The following is a 24,148-nucleotide window of genomic DNA, read 5'->3' as shown; positions in this document are numbered from 1 at the left end:
ATGACAGGGTATTGCTATGTTGCCCAGGCTAGTTTCTAACTAAGTGATTCTCCTGACTCAGCATTCTCAAAGTGTGGGATTATAGGCATGAGCCATCACACCCTGCTCAGTCTGGGTTCTTGATGGCTCTGCCAGAGATTTGCTGGGCTATACTAGGTGAGGCACCCCGCCTCCCTGGACTTGTCTCCTCATTTGGAGATGGAGAGGCTACCCAGTCTGAACCAGTGGTGCTAAGAAGGTCCACCCCCTCAGCCTCTGCTCCATCTCCTCTCTTGGCTGGTGGGCAGCAGTGGGACCTATGGGATGTCCTCCCCTCGTGAACAGATCTGGAGATTGCTGGGATGGGGAGGAGAGAGCAGTGGGGCTTGAGGATGGGCTTTCCTGTAGTTAGAGCCTGGACCCGTGCTCATCACCCCGCCCCTGCTTCTGGTATCTCCTTTAGATCAGGTGGGGGTGGGAAGCGGTCGAGGCTCTTGCTGGACCAGTAGCAGCATTCGGAGGAGCTGCTGCCCTTTCCTCACCTGACTTCCAGGACTTCCTATCCTCTTGTATCCTCTCCTACCTCCCTGGTTCCTCTTTTTCGCCCCCCTTTGCTGGTTCCTCTTCTTTTCCTGACCTCTAAATGTTGAGGGTCCCTTAAGTTCGGTCCTCGCTTTCTTATCTGTACTGCATCCTAGGCAATCTCATCCTGTCTCAACTTTATGCTAATTTCTCCCATATTTATATCTATTTATATCCCCAGCCTGGACCTCTCTCCTGAACTCCAGTGGCCCGTTTCCCATCGTCCACCTGTCGGCCTGTGGCTGTCTACCAGGCCTCTACAACTCAGCACGTCTGATATTGAACTTCAGATCTTACCCCCAAATTTGCTCCTTCCACAGAGTTCCCTAAGTCACGTGATGGCAGCTCCCTTCTTCCAGTGGCTCAGGCACAATTTTTGGAGTCATCCTTGACTCTTTTCTTTCTCTTAATTTCTCATTCAATCTGAGAAGCATCCTTATATGAGAGCATCCTTGGCAGAGAGATGTGGGAAGAGGGGCTACTGAGAAAGCAGTTTACTTCCACAAAATAAATTCAAGGCTCCTAAGAGCTCAGAAAATCCTTTTGGATTTGACTTTCAAATTACGCCCAGGATTCAACCACTTTTCATCCCCTCCACTGTTACAATCCTAGTCTAAGCCATCATCATCTCTTGCCAGAATTAATGCCATAGCCCTTGAATTCATCGTCTTGACCCTTCCCTTGTATCCATAGATTCTTCAATGGTAGCTTCTTCACATTGCAGCCAGAGTGAGCTTTTTAATACACATACCACATTAGGTCACCATTTGCCTCAAAACCCTCCTATGGCTCCAACACGTCTTAAAGTGGCCTGATCCAGTCCAATTACCTCTGCCTCATCTCTTACCTACCCTTCCTTTTGCTCCCTCTCCTCCAGCCTGAGTGTTCCTTGAGCATCGACGAACCTCTGGGACGTGGCCTTTGCTGGGGTCACTGTTTCCCCAGATATTCCCCCCTCCCTCTCCTCAAATGTAAGTTCCTTGAGAGCAAAGATTTTTCTTTTGTTCACCAATATATCCCAAGTTCCTATAACAGGGATGGCACAAAGTAGGTGCTCAATAAATATTGGTTAAATACATTTGAATGAATTGAGTGCTGTCTGGATTGTGGGCTGGCTCTTCATAATATTTGTCTTGCAGGGGATGGTAATGGTGGGATTTAACATTTAGAACAGACTTGGCTGCCTAGGGGATATCTGGAAATGTCTGGAGGCTTTTGTGATTGTCATTTCTGGGGGTTGTTACTGGCGCCAAGTGAGCAGAGGATAAGGATGCTGCTAAACATCCTGTAATGCACAGGACAGACTCCCACCTCTTGCCACAAATAATTACCTGCTCCAAAATGCCAATAATGCCACTGTTGAGAAAGCCTGATTTAGACTCATGCCACCAGGGGAGGTTTGGAAGGAGTTGGAGAAGCAAAGGCTGAGGGCTGTGTGTGGGCACGTGTGTTGCAGTTGAGGGTGGGGGAGGAGGATTCTAGCAGCAGCTGGAGCCCATTTCCAGCACAGGAGCTCCAGTGTGGCCAGGTACATAGAAGGGCAATTCCCTACTGCCCCCATAGATGTGCAGTTGAACCAGCAAAGCTGCCACATCTGGCAGTTTAATTATTTTTTATTTTTATTTATTTATTTTTGTGACAGAGTCTTGCTCTGTTGCCCAGGCTGGAGTGCAGTGGTGTGATCTCGACTCACTGCAACCTCTGCCTCCCGGGTTCAAGTGATTCTTGTGCCTCAGCCTCCCAAGTAACTGAGACTACAGGTGTGCGCCACTACACTTGGCTAATTTTTATATTTTTAGTATATACATGGTTTCACTGTGTTGGCCAGGCTGGTCCTGAACTTCTGACCTCAAGTGATCCTCCCACTTTGGCCTTCCAATGTGCTGGGATTACAGGTATGAGCCACTGCACCCGGCCCCTGCAGTTTAATTCTTACAGTCCACTTCATTCTCTTGAGAATTGTGTCTGGACACCATTTTTTCTGCCTAGGGAGAACTGGAGATGGATGTAGTGCCTGACAATGCCATTTTCCCCCCTTTTCAAATGCCTCCTCAGGAGTGGAGGTGTGAAGCCACAGGGAAGACGAGTTACTCTCCCCACATGCCCCCGCTATGCCTTGCCCGACCAGCAGAGGGAGCTGCCCTCTGTCCCTGGCCGAGAATTGCCGCCTCCCGCCTGCTTGGGAACTTCCTGTGCGTCCACAACCTTTGAAAGCTAGTAGGTTGATTAACAAAAATAATAAAGTGCAGCAACCCCGAGGAACAACTAGATTTCAATTGAATTTTTAAAAAAGATGCGGTTCTGTGAAAAGACATAACTGATTACAGTCCAATCAAGTGAAAGTCCCTTGCAGAAGATAATGCAATCTTTCTGCTTAGATGAAAGAATTACATTAGCACTCAATAAATTCCTGTGAAAATTACAGCAGCCTGTAATTTAATGGCTTAATATATTATATTAGGTTGGAAAGTCCCAATTATAGTTGCTAAATAAAAGTTGGAGTTGAGACATTTTTTATGCAAAAGGTTGCACTAGCTAAGCTTACTCCTATCGTTTCGCCTTAACCCCGAAGAGGCAGAAGGGAAAGGCTGAACTTTACTTTTCATGCGTCCTCAGCTCCTGGCCCAGAGCCCGGCTCTTAGGAGCCTTGAATTTATTTTGTGGAAGGAAACTGCTTTCTCGGTAGCCCCTCTTCCCACATCTCTCTGCCAAGGATGCTCTCATATAAGTTTCTGGGGAAGGATCTGGGGGTCCTGGGTGCTAGAACATGCCTCAGCCCCTTTTCCCAAGCAAAAGCTGTGATTCAGGTGAGGGAGGGTGGGGCCTGACCCAACCAGGAGATTCACCCTGCAGGGTGCTGAGCTCCTGCTAGGATGGCCAGCCCTGCCAGGTCCTGCCTCCCCCCAGCACAGGCAAGAGGTGAACCACTGGGGTGCTGGGAGTTTGCACGACTGCTGTTAAATTACTCTTTGCTGTCTCATTCTCCTGGTATGAACTTCCAGGAGGAGGGTGTTGAGTGTTGGTGCCTCCAAGAGGCCTCCCCGGAGCCTGAGAGAGTGCAAATGAGAAACCCCTGCTCTGGGCACTTACACTGGGGCAGGCGTCCTCTCCCTGCTGCCCAACCAGGATGTACAGCGTGTCGTCTTTCTCCAGGTTGAAGATGCCCAGCACAGACACTCCGTGGGACCGCATCATGGTGTTCTTCCCGCCTTTCCCACCAGCGGCTCCGTAGCCCGAGATGCTGTAATGGGACAAAGAACATTGGCTCCCGCTGTGGTCTGAAGACTCTCCCCCTTCCTGCCAACCCAGCAGCTTCCAGTGGGCTGAGCACATCCCCATCATGGTCTGAGGGTTCTCCCCCATATCAGTCCCTGCAGAAAGGGATTCCTCTCCCTGTCTTCAGGAGAGGATGGTCAAGTTTAGAGAGGGAGAGAGAGTTGCCTCAGTCACAGAACTAGGAAGGTGAAAGACTAGTAAAGGGTGCAAGAGAGAAAGAGAGGAAAAGGGCAGGGAGGAGGGAGGGAAGAAGGGAGAGAAGGAGGGGAGAGAGAGAGGGAAACGGCAGAGAGAGAGAGAGAAGACTATATGAATGTGGCATATTGGGGTGATGGCTTTCTGAATACCTAGGATTTCCTCTTTATGGTTTTCTCTCCTTGTCCCAGATCAATGGACTCATGTGACCTTAGACAAGTAACTTCCCTATTCCTCATCTATAATATGGGGATAATAAGTGAACTTGCCTGCTAGCCTACATATGTTATGAGGATTAAAGAAATTAAGACATGTGGTCTTAGAATTGTGGCTAATAAGCACTCAGTATTACTTAATTATTATTATTATTGTTATTATTATTAATGATGGTAGTAGTCATAATTGACTTGGTACAAAGTTGTAAAGTCTCTCCATGGGGTCTGGAAACAAGGAGGTTCCACACAGAATGATTGAGGAAAGCAGTGTGTATGAGCCAACTGTCTATTCCCATCCCTCCTTCTGGAGCAATATGTGTGCAGACAACAAACAACCCATCATGATGAAAATAAAAACAGAGCGTGGGGATGGGAGATGATTTCTGCTGCCTCTTAGGTTGCGGCAGTGTGTGAGGGGCTCCCAGAGCTCTCGCAAGGCAGAGCCCACGGCCCTTCTGCAGAGGCTTTTTGCGAACGTGGCAGGCAAGGAACTGAGGTCTTCATGAAATGCAAATGGAGAGTCTAGTGCGCACTGCCCTGGTGGGTGCCTGGGCATTGATGGGAGTTTATCGAATGTTGGGAGGGGTGTAAGGCTTTGTGGACCTGAGACAGCTCCAGGCTCTTCAAGAACTCACAAAGAAACTGGGGAGATGATCTTCATGATGAAAAGAGAAGTCTCACCATAGGGTGGCTATGTTGAGGGGGCGAAGTGGAGGGCTCCGGGCTCCCTGATCAGATGGGGCCATTTCCTGCCCCTGTGCCCTCTCTGAGCCCCAGCCCCTTCCCTAGTAAGAGAAGAATCATTTTCATTCCAAACAACACAATAGTCCAGCAAAAGGAGCTCATGGGTGAAAGCCCTGGGGAAGCTGCGAATCTCTGGCCAAAGTAAGGGTCGTCAGGTGCTTAGGGCTAGGAGGGAGATGGGGGACTGCAACAGGTGGTTGTGGGGTGTGGGGATGGGGTGAGGAAGGCTGATGTTGGCTTCGTGTGGAGCTTGCAGATGGGTAGGGCTCTGAGACAAGCAGAAAGAGGTGGTGGGAACTGGGGCTAGTGTGAACGGAAGTGAAGAAGCAGGGAGCCTCTGGTATGTCTGGCTGTAGCAGGTGGATGGAGTGGGAAGCTGAGGGCTGTAGGTTTGGAGAGGGCTGTGGGCTGATTACCAGCATCCTTCAATGTGCCAGGCATGACGCATGCTCACAGGCACACGGCGTCACCCGATAGCCATAAACAACAAATGTTATTAATCTCATTTGACAAATGAGGAAACTGAGGCTCAGAGGGACTAAGTAACTCATCTGAGGCCACACAGCCAGTCAGTGGCTGGCTATGGTCTAAACCCTTGCACATCCCCTCTTAGAGGTCATTTCCTCCCCAGTGTGCTGCTGGGAAGCACAAAGAGAGGGGTATGAGAAGCTATTCACCCCTCCTAATTCCCAGACCCTCAGCCATACACTCCCTCCTGATCCATTAGAAATGGACAAGGTGATAACGATAATTAAAAGGCTGAGAAAAAGGAAGGCTTATTGGTGAAAGGTAAGAGGAGGCAGCATTATCTAGCTCAGTGAACCCGGGTAGGGGACGATGTGTCGGCTTCCTGTAGTCTGGGGACAGCAGTGTGGATGGGCCCCAACTCTGACCTGCTCACTTCCCCAGGTTTCTGGGGCCTGGTAATGCTGCATAAAAAGTCATCTCCACCCGAAGATGTGGTTTGCTTGGAAAACTTCTGCCCAGGACGAAGTCCTCGACATACCCACTCCTGCTGTGGTTGAGAGGTAAGCATCATGCTGCCCATTCCTTTTGGCATCATTTGCATAGTCATTTGCATCAACCATACATTATGAATCATTCTGAACTCTTTCGTATGTTTAAATTTATCCAAATTATATTTTAGACATTGTTTGTTCCTGACTCCTTTTACCCTTCCTAAGCCTTCTTGGCTATTTTTCCCACCCTGCTCCCCTCAACCACCTTTGAAAGCCAGCCCCATCTATGTCTTGACCTAGTTCTTGATGGTGAGGTGGGATGGAAAAAGCCCTGGGCTCCAAGTCATCTGCTGGTTCTTGTCCCCGTTCTTCTGACTGTGTGACCTGAGGCAACATGGTCCATGTCTCAGAGCCTCAACTTCCACTACTGAGGAAGAAAATGAAGATAAGAACCCCTACTGTCATGGGCATACAAAACGAATCTGAGAAGACTGCAAACCCATGCAAAGCACAGAGCAAGACCGGGGCTGGGGTCAGCTTTCTAGATTCCAAAGCAGACAGTAGAGCTTGGCGAGCAGGTGTCCGTGGCTGGGTTGTACTTTCCTGGGTAGTGGCCTCAGCCCCACATTTCCAACCCAGACAAGAGGCTGGCTTCAAGTCAGGGGGAGCAGGCAGCTGCCTGCCTGAATTAATTGCAGGGGTCCTAGAAGGAGTAGCTCCCTCATCGGTCCCCTGAAGCCTGAAATTCCACCATTAGAGCTTCACTCCTCTAGAAGCTTCTAGTTGCTACTACAGGGCTGATTGCCTTCGGAGTGGAATGTGCCACAGGTAGAAAGGCAAGGGCTTGAATGCAGACAGACCTGGATCCAAATCCCAGCTCTGCCACTCAGGGCCAGGAGTAGGTTGAGCCCAGCGTGGTGCCTCCCTCCCAGGGAGGACCTTGCACTCTATTGACCCCGAGAGGAAGCACCTCCTTAAATTTTCTGCCCAAGGTGCTTTGCTTACGTCTCCCTGGTCCTGGCCCTGCCAGTGTTACTCACTAGCTGTGTGACCTTGGGTAGGTTATTCCCCCTCTGAGCCCAGATTCCTCATGTATAAAAAGGGGATAATAATACCTACCTTGGAAGGCTGTTATGAGAATTAAATGAGATGATGCTTATAAGGGACCTACTTCAGAGCCCAGAGGATAGCCAGTGAGTGACAAATGGCAGCTGCTGTCATCCTGTGCCCCCATGGGTGAGCCTGTCCACTCCTTTTCCGGGGGTGATTTCTGGGATGCAGAAGGGGACCAAGTGGGTGAACCAGGGCATGGCCAAGGGGGCTTGGGGTCAAGGCTGTTCAGTTTCACCCAGAGCCCACTTCTGTGTAAAGCACAGGGCAGCCTTAGCACTTCTGAAGACTCCTGCACCCTGTGAATCACGTTACACAAACTCATGCTACGATAATAGCCTCAGCCTGCCTCTTTGAAGCTTTCTCCCCATCCTTTGTAAACAATTTATTTTTGATGGTTGAGAAACAACAAGAAATTAATATACCTGCCACTCAAGTGGGGAAAATGACTCACAGTGATTCCAATTTACTGGAAATTACAAGATACTGCTCTCAACGAGCTGATGCTGTAATTTTTTTGTTTTTCCTCATCTAAATCCATGTCCCCTGGTCAGAATAGATGTTTATTGGGTTTGTGTTTTGTATTATTGACTGCGAGCCATTGTTACCTGATGTAATTGAGTTGTGAATCTTTTTTAAATAAAGAATTAGCAGCAAATCAAAGTGACTGCCTGCCGGATCCTGAAATGAGAGCACAGCTGGTGTGTAGCACAACCACAGTGTCCACACCCACATGGGAGATCCTAGGGGAGAGAGCGGACCCCCACTCAGAAAAACGGAAGCACCCCATTCCTTTCTGGCACACCCTCCGGAGGAGCGGGAGAGCAGCACCTTGCTGTGGGCTCTGCCTTTAACTCCCCGTGGGATCCTGGGCAAGGTCCTTTTCTCTCCTGTTTCTCAGTTTCCTCATGTGTGAAATCAGGATGGTGAGGTCTGTCCTACCCACCCTGCAGGGTTATTGTGATAACACATGATGCATGTGAGTGTGGATGGAGATTGGACAGCGGGAGATTTCTGACCAGGTATATAGTTGTATTATCCAGATAGGGGTCAGGGTTGAAGGGCTCAATTCTGGAGGCAGATGCTTTTCAGTGGGGCCGGCCCAGGTTCCACTCTTGTTTCATCAGTGAGCAAGGTTCATGCTCTGTTTCTCCCTCAGCACCCTCCTGGCCAGTGTAGCCCTAAGTGCCTCAAAACACCTGAGCTTGCAGGGACTTCAGTGACCTCTCTCCATAGCCTCTTGCTCTGCAGATGGAGCCTCTGGAGAGGAGGGAAGACAACTTTCTAAGCCACATGGAGCATCGGTGGTGGAGGTTGAACTCAAACTTAATTCTGCCTGCAGCCCATCCATCTTTGCCTAATTCCTCCATCTCTGACATTCCCTGGTCTGTGCCCTTTATAGCGATGGCTATCCATACAATTACTTTGGCAGTTAATCATGCCTGTGACATCTCTCCTACTATTGTCTAGAACTTGATTGGCATTGTGGACTGTTATTAAACTTTTCTGTCCTGTGGTCTTTCTAGAGACTGTGAGGCTCCAGAGTCTCAGGCCTTTCTACCAGTCTAGTCAGTGCCTGGAACACAGTAGGGCTCCATGGCTCAGTGCCTGGCACACAGCAGGAGTGTTATGGCTCAGTGCCTGACATACGGTAGGACTTCATGGCTCAGTGCCCTGCACACAGTAGGGGCTCCATGGCTCAGTGCCCTGCACACAGTAGGGGCTCCATGGCTCAGTGCCCTGCACACAGTAGGGGCTGTATGGCTCAGTGCCCTGCACACAGTAGGGGCTCTATGGCTCAGTGCCCTGCACACAGTAGGGCTCCATGGCTATTTATGGAGTTGAATGATGGTGTTATCTGGCTGCACACTCTGGTGCCCCAGATAAGGAAATGAGTGCCATTGGTAGAGACCATCAGGAACGGCTGTGGTCCAGGTCAGCTGGCTCCGGCTGGGACCTGGGGCCTCTTGTCCATTATGTCTGAAGAGCGGGTGCGCTGTGCGAGGACTGCCATCAGGAGCTATGGGCTATGCTTGACAAATGGTATTATATGCAATCTGTGTGTGTGTGTGTGGTAGTGGGTGGGGAGGAGGTGGGGGCAGGACTGCGGGCTGAGAAGGATGCTGGTCCTAGACAGGTAGGAAGGCAGGTGGGCTGGAGGGAGAGAGAGGGATGAAGGAGGGGAGAAGTCAGGGAGAGAGAGGGGGTGGGCTGGGCTAAGTGCTGGTGCCTCTGCCTGGGGCAGGCCACCTGTGGGCTCTCACTGAGTCCCCCAACAGACCTCTCAGAGCTGGGTTGTGCCATCGTCTGCCTCCATTTTATGACAACACTGAAGATGCTGTCCCCCTCCCCAGCACAAACCCCATAACCCACATTCTTCTTGTGGCACTGCAGTGGCCTCCCACGCTCCCATCCGCTCCAGCCACCCACCCTCTAGACACCATGGTCACTCAGCACCACTGCCCACAGGCCCCCTATCAGGGCCCTCTCGCTGCTGCCCTAGCCTTGCCCGTCCTCAGCCACGCACGTGGGAGAGTGGCTGCGCTCCTTGTCCTCGCTTCCTTAGCCCACGACAGAGTGTGGATGTAGTCTCAGCGTTGCCCCTGACCCCACATTCACTCAGTCCTCAACTTATGCTGATCCCACCTCCCGAACACCTCTGGGCCTGTCCCCTGCACCTGACCCTGTCCTGGCTTAGTCCTTTTGACCCTGGCCTGAGTGACAGTGACTCCCTTCCATCTGCTCTCCCCACCTCCAGGCCGTTTCTCTCACTTCCAACCTCATGCTGTCACCAGGGGGAGTAAGAGGCATTTGGGGGTAACATTGAAGCCCCAGGACCTGCCCCGCTGCCTCCAGCCTTGGCTCCCCCAGGCCAGCTTTGCCCGACTTCTCATCAGCAGTACCAACTTGTGCTCACTGCAGGCTCTGGCCACCGGCTTCTTTGTAGACAATGCTTAGGGCCTTCGAACTTAACCCAGGTGCCCATCTCCTGGCAGGAGCCATTTACCAGCTCAGCTGGGTGCAGCGCCTTTCCCCTGGCCTCCGCAGCAGCGCCGTGTGTAAACCTCCACTGTGGTTCTCTCCATATCCCATGGAGATGCCTGCGCACACACCACCACCACCGTTGGCAGCAGTGCCTCTGGGCAGGGCTGGATCTTAATCACCTTTGCACACTTGGTGTCAGGCACAACATCCTAATGGGAGCTTACTATGGTTCCCTGAGATCTGCAGAGCAGGGGGAAAATGAAGCCCAGGAACCTAGACTCACGGACTGCATCACCTGTCAGAGGAAGTGGTAAGTCCAGGGCAGGGAAAGCAGGACATGGTGGGTGGAGGAGATGCGGGTTCCAGGGCTGCACCCAAGCCCCCATGCCAGCCTGCTGTCTCCTCCTGCCTGCTCCGCCCCCGCTTCCTCTCCCTCTTTCTGGGCCTCCTCCTTTGTGGAGGTGGGCAAAGCTGTAGAGGGTGGGAGGTGGGCCCAGGATAAGTTACCAGCTAAGAGTGGCGGTGTTTCCAACTGTGTACATCCTGCAGGAGGCCCCAGGCAGTGGTGGCCCCCCTTGGCATGAAGCTGGGGCTTGGTCGCATTTGCTCCCTTCCCTTCATCTCCCCAGCAGTGGGCAGAGAAGTCAGCGGAGCGGTCCTAGTGCCAGGCCTTGGTGGCAGCCACGCCTCCAGGATGGGTGGGTTCACTAGGGCTCGGCTCCCACCTTTCTCTTTCCAAGCACCTTTTTCTCACGGCCTCTGGTGCGTCTTGTGTTTTTTTCAACAGATGAACTGCACTTATTAAATAGCAATAATTACTATGGAGAAAAAGTCTTCCAGAGAAAGAGTACTGACTTCTCAGTCATATTCTGACTTGGGGACATTTTGAAGTGGTCTAAAAATCAAATCACTAACTGCCTGCTTCTTAGATTACTAAGTTATGTGACCAGTAGACTCAGGTCATCTAAGACCTATGTGACCAGTAGACTCAGGTCATCTAAGACCTATGTGACCAGTAGACTCAGGTCATCTAAGACCTATGTGACCAGTAGACTCAGCTCATCTAAGACCTGAGTCTCTTCCAAGGCCAAGGAGGAGGTGAGGGTCAGGAATATCTGTCAGAGCCTTTATTTAGTTAAAACACAAGTATTCAAAAACAACCATGACTGGCTGGGTATGGTGGCTCACATCTATAATCCTAGCACTTTGGGAGGCCAAGGCAGGAGGATCACTTGAGGCAATGAGTTCGAGACCAGCCTGGCCAATATGGTAAAACCCTGTCTCTACTAAAATTACAAAAATTAGCTCATGCCTGTAATTGCAGCTACTCGAGAGGCTGAGGTAGGAGAATTGCTTGCACCTGGGAGGCGGAGGTTGCAGTGAGCTGAGGTGGCACCACTGCCCTCCAGCCTGGGCAACAGAGTGTGACTCTGTCTCAAAAACGCAGTGACAAAAACCCCAACTGAGTGGCTTTTGGTTTTGGTTCTTCCATTTCGATATGGTCCTATCTTAGGCCAGACCAAAATGTCTCCTTTACTAATTTGGACACTTCAAAATGTCCTGCTTCAACAGAGGCAAAATTGCCAGACAGTGCTGGGGCCCGGAGCTGACCTCAGTCTCAATATTTCTAAGAGATGAGTGGAGACAGCTTTCTGATTTTGGCTGGGATTCTATCAACGCACTGTGGAAATACTGTGGCACTTCATGCAGATCAGAAACCTGACTTGACTTAGATAGGGCTGTGATTAATAGTAAATGGGAAAATGAATTAATTATTATTTAATAAGTGTAGTTCATCTGGCAGTCCAAATTTTTTCAGAACACAGGGCTCATCTGAGGAAGTCAAAGAGATGTCTTTGGAGACAGGAAAAGTCAGAAACTAACGCGTATGGGGTCGGTGTGTTCTTGGAAACACTGCCTGGCTGCTGCCTGCTACTGGATAGCAGCATTGCCTCAGCTGATTTCTCTGCCCATGGGCCAGGGAGCACCCACGTGTAAGCATTGTGCCAGGCACTATATATCACCTTTACAGCCCCTGCCTCTTACAGATGGGGAATCAGGGTCTCAAGAGATTAACTGACCTGTGCAAGTTTGGAAGTGAGCTTGATTCACTGTCTCGGGGGAACACAGCCCAAGAGAATCCCCATGCAAGAGATCTCCCGACAGTGCATCCCCCTCGGGGGACAGAGAGCAGGGGAATTCTGGCCAAGCTGGCATTGGAGTTGCCCTGGGCAGGGGTAGGACAATGGGCTCTTCTGGGGGCTTACTGTTGGGATTCCTGTGCGCCTCCCAGCTGCCCTGCTTTCTCCTTTGTATTGCTTTTTGTATGTGGGGTATGTTGGCCAATATCCCTTCAGGAGGCTGGGCCCCTCTCATAGCCTCTCATTTCCAGAGGCTTCCAGGAGGTGGGTGGTGGGCGATTCCTATGCCCTCCTTCCTTTCCTGTCCCTTCTGCCCTCTGCATGCCTCCCAGAGTCCAGGCATGGGCTTTAGTAGAAAGACTTAGAGCCAGAGCGCCCTGGGTTTGAATCCCAGCTCCATCACCGACTGTGCAGCCTTACATGTGTTGCTAAGCTCCTCCGACTCCAGGGTCCTCGCACGGAAACATGGGAACACCAACAATAATGCCACCCACCCTATGCTCAAGCAGGAGCAACACCTGTGGGTCCTTAGCAAGTATTCACCTCCTCCTCTCCAGGAGTCCTTTCCCCTGCCCCAGGGCCCCACGGAGGCTTGGCTCAGCAGGAAGGGGAGGTCTGGCTTGCTTGTTGTAGCAGGGCCAGGGGTGGTCCGGTGTCTTCCGGGATATTTACTGGGGGTGTGTGGGCACTGTAGCAGCTAATCTGATTGTAGCCAAATCTTGTTACAGCATTTCTGCCCAGAGTGCCATTTAAAAAGCACTTAGGGCTGTCCCCATAACACATTTACCCTGAGGCCCCAGGGACGGGGCTGCCACAGGAAATGTTAACCTGGAGAGAGAAAACCGGGCAACTTGAGAAGCCCCTTTCCTTCCCAGGAGGCCCAGGATGTGGTGGATGCTGGAGGCTGCGGGAAGGGGAGGGGAGCTCATTTCCTATTGTTTCAGCCCCCGGAGGACATTGCTCCCACAAGGCATAGTGGTTTTGCTTTCCTTTTAACCTGCCCTGCCATGCTCCATGGAGGGGCTCCACGAGGCCCTGCCCCAGAACTCTGGAGGTGGAGGCTGCTTCTGGATGTGTAACTGTGGGGAGGCTCCTGACTCTCTGAGCCTCAGTGTCCTCATTTGTAAAATGAGGATGGCAGCACTGGCCTTGCCTAGTCATAGAGCTCATTTAGGGGCTCCCCAGGTTTATCTAAGTCCAAGACTTGATCGAGCTCAGAGGTTCTAAAAGGCTGCATCGACATCAACTTGTTAGAACTGTCAGTTCTCAGCGCCTGCTCCAGACCTGCAGAACCAGAAGCTCCAGGAGAGGGTCTTGCAATCAGGGTCTCCACCAACCCTCCAATCTTACCATTAGCTTCATTCGATGCCATGGCCTCAAAGTGGTCAAGTGGAGCTGGATCTCCTTGAGCCTGGCCCTGCTCTAAGGGAATACTGGGGGCTGGGGTAGGGTTGGGGCTGGGAGGAGCATTCCAGCACAGTTTGCTCTGCTTACCAACAGTGAAGGCCCAGGAAAGGAGGTGCAAGGATAAGAGCATCAGTTTCAGGTGCATTGTGTTTCTGTTTCCCAAACATTTTACATGCATGCCTCATTTGAAGAGCATTAAGCAATATTCAGTGAACAGGCCACCATAATTATCCTTATTAGCAGCAATTCTGAAGCTAGCTCATGCATGCATACCACCTCCAGCAAGAGCTGTGAGTTTCTTGAGGACAAAGAACACATCTTCTTTTGTTGCCATATTTCACTATCCCAAATCTCCCCATCTCCAACCTCTACACCCCACTATGGGCCTGAGTCTGTGGCCTTTGAACCTTGGCATGCCTGGGCACCCCAGGAGCATGTACCCATAGGCAAGACTCCAGGCCTCTTCAGGAGGGGTGGTCTGCCCCTCCCCTCCCCCTCTCCCATACGCACCTGTAGGTGTCGGTGGCTGGCACCTTCCAGATCTGGATGCCCTTCAGGGGGCCCTCGCTCCCCACCTCCACGCTCAGGTTGGAGTTCTGGTAGGCGTTGTTGCACTGCGCCTGGGTGGGACCATGGGGTCCGCTGGCCCCACATGTGGTGAACAGCCAATGAACTGTGGCACAAGAGGAGAGGCAGTCACTCATGTGATCAGGCCCTCCCTCCCCCAGTGGGCCTCCCTGGGTGACCTCTGAGATGTCTGCTCCATGGCCCCAAACCCTCCATCCAAGATGGTACCAAGGTCGGGGCAAGAAACACCAATCAGCCATCAAACTGGAAACTTCCATAGAAAGTCTACTAGGTACCAGACCCTGAGTCAGAGACAAAGATGGAGCAGACTTAAGATAGACCCTGGCCTTAAGAAGCTTACAGGCTTCTATGAGAGACCCAAAGGGATGTAACCAACAAAAATATAGGACAGCAAGAATAGCAAGCCACAGGAGGGCCCAGCCAACACTGCGCTTGGGGAGTTCCAGGAAGGGGAGAAAGCCCCTGCAGGTGGGACAAGTGTGGGCAGTACCTGAGTCTTCTCCCAGGGTCTCACTAAGCCAAGCACAGTGCTGGGCAAACAACAGGTGCTCAATCTATGCTATTGTTGACTGCAACTAACCTGCTCCCAAAGGCTTAGCATTGCATATAGAAGCCTCTTAACTTGGAGACAATTGAAAAAGAGAATTGAAAGCTCTGTAATGCTACATTGGCCCAGGGACCCAGGCCAGTGGTGGGAGCAGGAAGCCCTGTACTCCTGGGCCATGGCTTGGCCTGCCTGTCAGGCGTTCCCTAACAGACCTGCAGCAAGGCAAGGCAGGGTTCACGCTCCTTATTAAAACCAGCTTGCATTTGGAAATGCAATGAAAGCAGCTTTCAGGCTCTCTATGCAACAGAGTATAAGAAATGGAAAAACAGGTCAAATTTGTCTTTGGTGCATGCTCCTCCTTTTCCCAGCCCCCCTCACCCAGTTCCTGGTGTTCTGTGTCCCACCCAATGTCCTTAGGTGGCCTTCTGGGGGCGACACAAGAACACTCAGCACAAACTGCCCCCCCACCCACCGTGGGCCATTTCCTTTCAAACTTTCTATCTTTGAGCCAGACCAAACCTTGGGGAGTTGTCAGATCTCATACTGGCCAGAATTCTAACATTTTTACAACCTATACAAACCTTTAAAAAGGTGTTGTTGATAAACTACTTTTACTTAAAATACAAAAATCTTATAAGATTGCAGAAATTCCCTTAAAAGAGAGATTAAGTTCAAGTCTAAGGAAAATGATGGAAACATTAATTTGGGTGTGCATAATTTTGCTCACTAAAACAAAGTGAAAACATTTCTGAAGACTGCACTAATTTAGTGATGCAAATATGAAAGCTTAACTTGGGTTGCTGATTATAAGCAATAGAATGAGCCTGCTGTGGGCAGAGCTGCTAATCTGCAAACTGGGTCAGTTGTGGCGGGTTTTGGTCATGCTGCCCCTGGCCTGGAGTCTGGGAGATGGAAGTTCTGGGTGGGAATCTAATGCATATGCTACTCAACATGGAGTCCTCAACACTTTTCTGGGTTTTTTTTTTTTTTTTTTTTTTTTGGCAAAGGAAGATGTTGATTTCTGTTTGGTTTCTGAATGGTCATTTCAAGGGCTAGAAGGTAATGGAGCCCTTCACTTTGGGTGTGAATGGCTGATTGTTAGTTTTCTGAGTTTTTGTTTGTTTGTTTGTTTGACACAGGGTCTCAGTCTTGCTCTGGCTGAGGGCAGTGGGGCAATCATGGCTCACTGCAGCCTCGAGTTTCTCGGCTGAAGCAATCTTCCTGCCTCAGCCTCCTGAGTAGCTGGGACTACAGATCCACGCCACTGAGCCCAGCTAATTTTTAAAACTTTTTGTTGAGATGGGGGTCTCACTCTGTCACCCAGGCTGGAGTGCAGTGACACAATCATAGCTCACTGCAGCCTTGAAGTCCTGGGCTCAAGTGATCCTCCTGCCTCAGCCTCCCACAGTACTGGGATTATGGGCATGAATCACCATGCCTGGACTCTATTTTTATCATAAAGAGGGCAAACTTGCTAATTCAGACTCTTTATAAAGGCATTTTTAGCAGCGCTAGTTAGGCCAGTTGCCCTTTTACCCACTCCTGTGCCCAAAATATATATGTGGGCTGTGCTACATCACCACATGAGGGGTGACGTAGAAAGAACACAGACTTTGAAAGCAGCATGAACGCCAGGGTCTGGGGGCAGCTTCATCATTTATTGATTAGGGGATCTTGATCTAGTTCCTTCGTCTGTAAAAGAGGTTGGATTGGCATATTTAAAAAAAGCAAGGGGGTAGGAAAGTTTGCCGCCAAGTCCCAAACTCTAAAAATGTGAGTGTATCCTTGACTCCTGTCTGTACCCAAGGCTGGTGCTGTCCTGGACAGCAGGACATGTGGCCAGGGGAGTTTCTGTGAATATGGATCCTGTGCCAACAGCACCTGGGAATTTAAAGTCAGTGGGTTGGAAAAGACCCTGCATTGCCAAGACAATCCTAAACGAAAAGAGCAAAGCTGGAGGCATCACGCTACCTGACTTCAAACTATACTACAAGGCTACAGTAACCAAAACAGCATGGTACTGCTACCAAAACAGAGATATAGAGCAATGGAACAGAACAGAGCCCTCAGAATTAATACCACACATTTACAGATCAGAGCCATCTGATCTTTGACAAACCTGAGAGAAACAAGAAATGGGGAAAGGATTCCCTATTTAATAAATGGTACTGGGAAAATTGGCTAGCCATAAGTAGAAAGCTGAAACTGGATCCTTTCCTTACTCCTTATACAAGAATTAATTCAAGATGGATTAAACCATAAAAACCCTAGAAGAAAACCTAGGTAATACCATACAGGACATAGGCATGGGCAACGACTTCATGTCTAAAACACCAAAAGCAATGGCAACAAAAGCCAAAATTGACAAATGGGATCTAATTAAACTAAAGAGCTTCTGCACAGCAAAAGAAACTACCATCAGAGTGAACAGGCAACCTACAGAATGGGAGAAAATTTTTGCAATCTACTCATCTGACAAAGGGCTAATATCCAGAATCTACAAAGAACTCAATCAAATTTACAGGAAAAAAACACAAACGACCCCATCAAGCAGTGGGCAAAGGATATGAACAGACATTTCTCAAAAGAAGACATTCATACAGCCAACAGACACATGAAAAAATGCTCATCATCACTCGCCATCAGAGAAATGCAAATCAAAACCACAATGAGATACCATCTCACACCAGTTAGAATGGCAATCATTTAAAAATCAGGAAATAACAGGTGCTGGAGAGGATGTGGAGAAATAGGAACACTTTTACACTGTTGGTGGGACTGTAAAGTAGTTCAACCATTGTGGAAAACAGTGTGGCGATTCCTCAAGGATCTAAAACTAGAAATACCATTTGACCCAGCCATCCCATTACTGGGTATATACCCAAAGGATTATAAGTCATGCTGCTATAAAGACACATGCACACGTATGTTTATTGTGACACTATTCACAATAGCAAAGACTTGGAATCAACCCAGATGTCCATCAGTGACAGACTGGATTAAGAAAATGTGGCACATATACACCATGGAATATTACGCAGCCATAAAAAAGGATGAGTTTGTGTCATTTGTAGGGACATGGATGCAGCTGGAAACCATTATTCTCAGCAAACTATCACAAGAACAGAAAACCAAATACTGCATGTTCTCACTGATAGGTGGGAATTGAACAGTGAGATCACTTGGACACAGGAAGGGGAACATCACACACCGGGTCCTATTGTGGGGAGGAGGTAGGGGGTATGGATAGCATTAGGAGATATACCTAATGTAAATGACGAGTTAATGGGTGCAGCACACCAGCATGGCACATGTATACGTATGTAACAACCTGCACATGGTGTACATGTACCCTAGAACTTAAAGTATAATAATAATAAAAAAAGATTAAACAAATCATTACAAAATGAAAAGGCATTTCACAGTGAAAAATAATAATAAACTCAGTGGGTTGGGGAAGAGGATGGGGGCAGGAAGAAAAATAAAGCCTCAGAAAAGAAGTTGGGAAATCCACTCCTCTCCTTATCTATAGTTCCTTGAAACCTGTTCTGCAGACCCAGGCTTTCCTTACAGCAAGTAGCCTGGGTGTGAGGGTGGCCTTATCAATCACAGGGCAGAAGCATGGCAGTTCAGTTAGTTAATTCAACCCTGAAAATGAGAGAATACATGTATCTATATTACATAGATAGATAGATAGATAGATAAATAGATAGATAGAGAGCTATGGTCTGACTGTGTCCCCACCCAAATCTCATCTTGAATTGTAGTTCCATAATCCTCATGTGTCATGGGAGGAACCAGATAGAGATAATTGAATCATGGGGGAAGTTTTCCCCATACTGTTCTCATGATAGTGAGTTAGTTCTCACAAGATCTGATGGTTTTATAAGGGGCTTCCCCCTTCACTGGGCACTCATTTTTCTCCTTCCTGCCATCATGTGAAGAAGGATGTGTTTTGCTTCCCCTTCAGCCATAATTGTAAGTTTCCTGAGGCCTCTCCAGCCATGCTGAACTGTGAGTCAATTAAACCTCTTGCCTTTATAAATTAGCCAGTCTCAGACACGTCTTTATTAGCGGCATGAGAATGGACTAATACATATATGAATACATATTCTCTCTCTATATATGAATACATATATATGTGTGTGTGTATATATATATATATTATTATTATTATTTTCTTCTCAGTAGTGTGCTAGGGAAGAGATCTAAAGGTATGGGCTTGGCACACTACCTGAGCATCTCACCCTCAGTAGGAACCACTTCACCCTAGGTTAAGATTATTCTAAGGGTTCTGAAATATTCCCAGAGATGCTGGGCTTCTACTTCTGACAAGGTGAGATATCTGCTGAAGGAGGAAGAGGGGCTTAGGCTTTGGATTCAGATAGGCTGTTTTCTTGTTCTGGATTTTGCTGCTGGCCAGCTGCGAGACATAAGGTAGATTGTACAACCTCTCTAAGCCTCAGTCTTTTAAATCTGAACAACTGGAGACCGTAAGACATACCACCTAGACTTTCTGTGAGAATTAGGTGATGACCTAGGCAAAGTGCTTAGCACAACATTCAGCATTAGAGATGCACAATGACTACGGTTTAAAACGTGTGTAACTTTGCATTCAAGTTTTCACTGTGGGAAGCAGATATCCAATCTCAAAATTTATGTCCTCCATTTCATAAAGGAGAGACTCCAGGGTCATTTCTCAATAAAAGGGACCTGTATTTTCCCAATTTAGTGGACATATATTAGTCTCCAGTGGTTTCCATACACAAAATTTTGTTTTGATTTTCAGTGATTTCAGATGGATGGGCCTAGAGAGGCAACACTTTCTAAAGTGGACTCTGTGGGAAGAGAGGATTTGCTATCCTGTGTCAGAGCCGTGATTTATCTTGCCAGAATTCTGTTGCTCCCAGCAGCCTTCAAGGCATGGTGGTCCTCCTTGCCTCGGATGGCTCTGACCCTCATAAATCTGCCCAGAGTTGCTTGGAATCAATTTATGATTTCCACCGGCACCGCCTCTGGGGGTATGGAGTTTCTGAGTTTATTGCTCATTGTACGAGGGCTGTCCTACTTCTCGTGTGTGGGCTTGTCCTGCTCTAGCTTCATTCTGCTGGTTCCCTTTGTCCTTACTATCTGCAATCCGGTAGTCATCAAAGAATGTCACAGCACAGTGGGACCTTGCAGATCTTTGAATTCAGTGTTTTCCAAACCACCTGAGGACCTTTCACATACGGATTCTAGGGCCCTGGAGATTCAAATTCAGTAGATCCTGGGTGGGGATTAAAAGGCAATACTTGAAATATGTAAAAAACATTCTCAAGAGAATCTAATACTCAACAAGACTTGTACATTAGTCTTACATACCTAATTGTCCAGGTGGAGAGACAGCATGCTAGGGAGCAGAAGTGACTTTTCTGAGCCTATCAGTACTGGAGAAAGAACCAAAATTGAGGGTTCCTCCTTCTCTGTCCAAGGGTCCTTTGGGGGTGATTAAACCCTTCCCAGATTTCTGCCTTGAAGACTTCCAAGCCTTGTCAAATTGTCCCTACATGAGTCCCTGATCCACCTTGTCTTTTTCAGAATCTTACTTAATACCAGAATCTCATTTTCGCGATTGACCCATCAGAGCTGTGGGTACCTGTGACTTTGCCTAAGGGGACTCTTGTTATTCTGTTTTGTTTCTAGTGTCTCTCTGAAGCTGCTCCATACACTATTGACCTCTCTTAGCTGCGCACTGGACTGAGACTTGCCGGGGACAGACTCTCACTATTTCCACATCCTTGCCCAAGGGGTAAGCAGGAAGAATCTGGCAGGTACTTCAGGCAGGGGAGACACGAGATCAGCTCTATGCTAAGACAGGTTGAGTCAGAACCATGAGGAGACAGGTAGATCCTAGGAGGATTTTCCAAAGTGTTGCTGAAGTGGAAGGCAATGGGCACAACTTTGTGGATCAAAGTGAGCAGGTCTAAAACCCAAGAGGCAAGAGAGTTTAGCAAGAGTGGTTCCAGGGGACAGGAGGAGTCAAGGTGAGCCTCGATCCCCAGGTAGAAGCTGTGTGCTTCCTGACTTGCTTTGTCCTTCTTCCTGGGTAAGGAGTTGGGGTGGGAGGCTGTACCTCAGGCACCTGAGAGGTAATCTCCACTCACAAAAGGGGCGAAAACCTCTCAGTGTTTACTGTGCACCTAACATAGGCCAGTCACTGCGCTTTCACACATGCATGAAATGCGTTATGCTTGCTGCAACTTTGTAGTGCTACAAGTGGAGTTACAGTATTCCCTCTAAAAATCAGGAAATTCAAGTTCAGAGGAGTTGAGTGACTGGTCTGCAGCATACGAAGTAGATAACTGGTTACGCCAGGAACTAAATGTAGATCTTCTGAGTCCAAGTTCAAGGCTTGCAAAGGGGCTTGGCTCCCCAGGAAATCCCTAGGAAACACTTTTGAGTGTTTGCTTGTTTTTTCTTTTGAAATCCCTGAGCCTGGGGCTCAGTTCTAGCCAGGACAGACCATATCAAGGTCGCTCAGGCCCAGAGAGTGGGCAGGCCACTACGAGGGGACAGGTGAGAGTGTGGTCAGTGTACTGCGGTGAGTGACACTCCATCCCAGAAAGTCCCGCAGTGGCCCCTGTAGCCACTTAGCCTAGCGGAGCGTGGGCTGTGCAGGGTCAAAGGTATCAGCCAAGCAGAGATGGTACTCAGGGTGAGGCGCTGGTCCCCAGAGAGGACCTGGGAGCAAGGCAGTGTCATAAGGGAAACCTAGTAACTGGAGTGTTTACAAGGTCAGTATGCAGAGACATTAGAAAGAGAGACTGTGTCATAAGCAATAGGATAAAAATCTATTTTTGGAGAGAAGATCAGCACAGTGAGACTAGCAGTGAGGCTGGCTAGATGCCGAGCAGATAATCTAAGGGTCCTCATATCTCCCCTGCTGAGGGTCTGCTTTGGTCCCTGAAGCCCTATGGAGCTGTAGGAGGATCGAATGGTCTCCAGGGAGGATCTGGGATGAGGGGCAGAGGAGGGAGGTCACCTGCCTCTTTCCTCTTCTCTCAAACAAACAAACAAACCTATTTTATTAATACTCATTTATGAAAGAAAGAAAAAAAAAGAACTGCCTTATCTCTTTCTTACACATACCACATACTGGAAACATAGTTTAATACTCATTCACATCTAAACTGCATAAAGAGCTCACAAATATCAAAATACTGATTGGTTATAGACAGTTGGGTACAGAAAAGTCTATTAAGCACTGGGTTTCATTTTAAGTACATTGCAGCACCCTCCAAGAAGAAACAAATCAATTAGTAATAAACAGTACACCACTAAAAAAAAAAAAAAAAATAGGCTAGACAGTGATTGTCCTGGTTTTATTACTGTTGCTAAGCCATCTCATCTGCTCAATTCAATGCAAAGAAATAAAGCATAATACAAAGGAAAAACACAGCAGTAAGGATCTGCCTCAGTTTGGAGGCCTGTGTGTATTGTACCACAGAAGAGCGCTCAATGCCTCATGTGGATCATTTGTGCAATTTTTATTCAGATCCATAGCATTGAATTTCATCCACATCCATTGACTGAACTAAATGCCATGGATGCTGTGGCATACAGAATCATCTTGAAGGGCACCCTAGGTCCCAGTAAATAAAAATCATGACCAAAATCCAGGCAAATATAATAATTCACCCATTTCTTTTTTTGAGACAAAGTCTTGCTCTATCACCAAGGCTGAAGTACAGCAGCACGATCTTGGCTCACTGCAACCTCCACCTCCTGGGCTCAAGCAATCCTACCACCTCAGACTCCAGAGTAGCTGGGACCACAGGCACATGCCACCATGCTCAGCTAAATTTTAAATTTTCTGTAGAGATGAGGTCTCACTGTATTACCCAGACTGGTCTTGAACTCATGGGCTCAAGTGATCCAAAGCCTTCCAAAGTGCTGGCATTACAGGCATGAGCCACCACGCCTGGCCTCCATATTTTCTCTTTTTGAAGAAACTGGGCTATTTGACCTGCAGCATTTCCATGAGTCTGAATTTTGCTGAATCCTTCTCCATGATGCAGTTCAACATGTTCCCTGTCCTGCAAATTGCTAACTAGATCCTTTTGCAAGACTACAGGTCATGTTCTTTCATCAGGAGATATTTTGTGTCTGATTATTGCTCTCTTTTTTACTGTTAGCACTTATCAAACAAAGCTCAATGCTTAGATGCATTTATTTATTGCAAGTTGCAAAATAATGTTATTCTACTTATTTACCTCTTTTCTCATACATTAGTTGGAATATATTTATAAAAAGATGTTCCCCCTAATCTACTATTTGGGTTACTGAGTAATATAGTTCATGTAGAAAATGCGAATAAATGCTCAATTCTTTCTCCTTATGTATACATTTCAAGATACTGAACTGGTTCTCTATTATCCTCTATCATGGATTCATGAATCCATGAATTTAAACGTATTTTTGAGTTTTAATTAATCACTAATACTATCCTCTGAAAGCTCAAATGATCACATCTTTGGTCAGTGGTAGCCTCCCGGGTCCTTTTGACATGACCCTAGCAGACTTTTAAAGCTTCTTTGCTATATGATATGACAAAATATTTCTTCTCCAGACCATTTTCTCAAAAGCCCTGATTTCTTTTACTGGGAAAAAATGTATTTTAAGTACATATTCTGGGTGCTAAGGAGGTTTTTTGCTACTGGGTTGGTAATTGTCTCTATTTTTTTGAGTGAACAGAGCTAGGAAATATATATATGTGCATGCATATATGTATATCAGTATAAACATACATCTATATGAAATACACATACATATGTATATGACAAGGTACATCATGAGTTCATATTGATATTTCCAACTCAAATTCAGGATGACAGGACTTTTTATTTAACCTCGTCTATATCGTATCTGCATTTCTTTTTTCACACGGAGAACCATGTCTCTCAGGAACACATGTGATAGTCGAATTAGAATATATTGTAATTATTCATTTACTTTACCTCTCCTTACACACAGTATTAGAGTCACAATGCTTTACTACTACCACCATTATTAATATAAAAATCGAGAGCATTCAACTTTTTTTGTGTGTATGTTCTTTCCATTCTCCTGTGATTTTGTGTAGCGTACTATACACAGCTGCCCTGGGCAGACAGCCATTATATATGCTTCTCTTTCCTCTTTATCCCTTACTTAGTCATAGTTCTGTAAGAATTTATATTTATTGCTCACATCAGTCATTATGTTGCTATTTCTCTAGTCATTTTTGTTGTCTGAAGCTTGTTTTAAAGTAAATTCCTCAGAAAGGGGTCACTGGAGAAATATTCCTTGAATTATTAGGGTGTTGATATTTTTCCCTAGAGTATCTTAAAGATTCTACTCTATTTTCTTGTTATACAAAGTGTTGTTGTCAAAAACTCTGGT

The 24,148-nt window shown here is 47.8% G+C and overlaps 1 protein-coding gene across 1 annotated transcript in view; it reads right to left on the bottom strand.

The window, feature by feature from the left end:
• The window catches only part of ALK (anaplastic lymphoma receptor tyrosine kinase), a gene marked incomplete at its 3' end in the record, with an annotated part of 732,271 nt that overhangs the window by 41,414 nt on the left and 666,709 nt on the right, over positions 1–24,148 (bottom strand). Inside the window, exons 12-13 of the mRNA XM_011960583.1 lie at positions 14,104–14,266; positions 3,652–3,802 (exon numbers count right to left, since the gene is read on the bottom strand). Of these exons, the coding sequence (XP_011815973.1) occupies positions 3,652–3,802; positions 14,104–14,266 (314 nt within the window). The remainder of the gene's footprint in view (positions 1–3,651; positions 3,803–14,103; positions 14,267–24,148) is intronic.

Source organism: Colobus angolensis, unplaced genomic scaffold (assembly GCF_000951035.1).
Source record: "Colobus angolensis palliatus isolate OR3802 unplaced genomic scaffold, Cang.pa_1.0 Scaffold515, whole genome shotgun sequence".
NCBI lineage: Eukaryota > Metazoa > Chordata > Mammalia > Primates > Cercopithecidae > Colobus > Colobus angolensis.
Note: the sequence above shows the minus strand (reverse complement) of the source record. Positions and strands in the feature narration are given on the sequence as shown.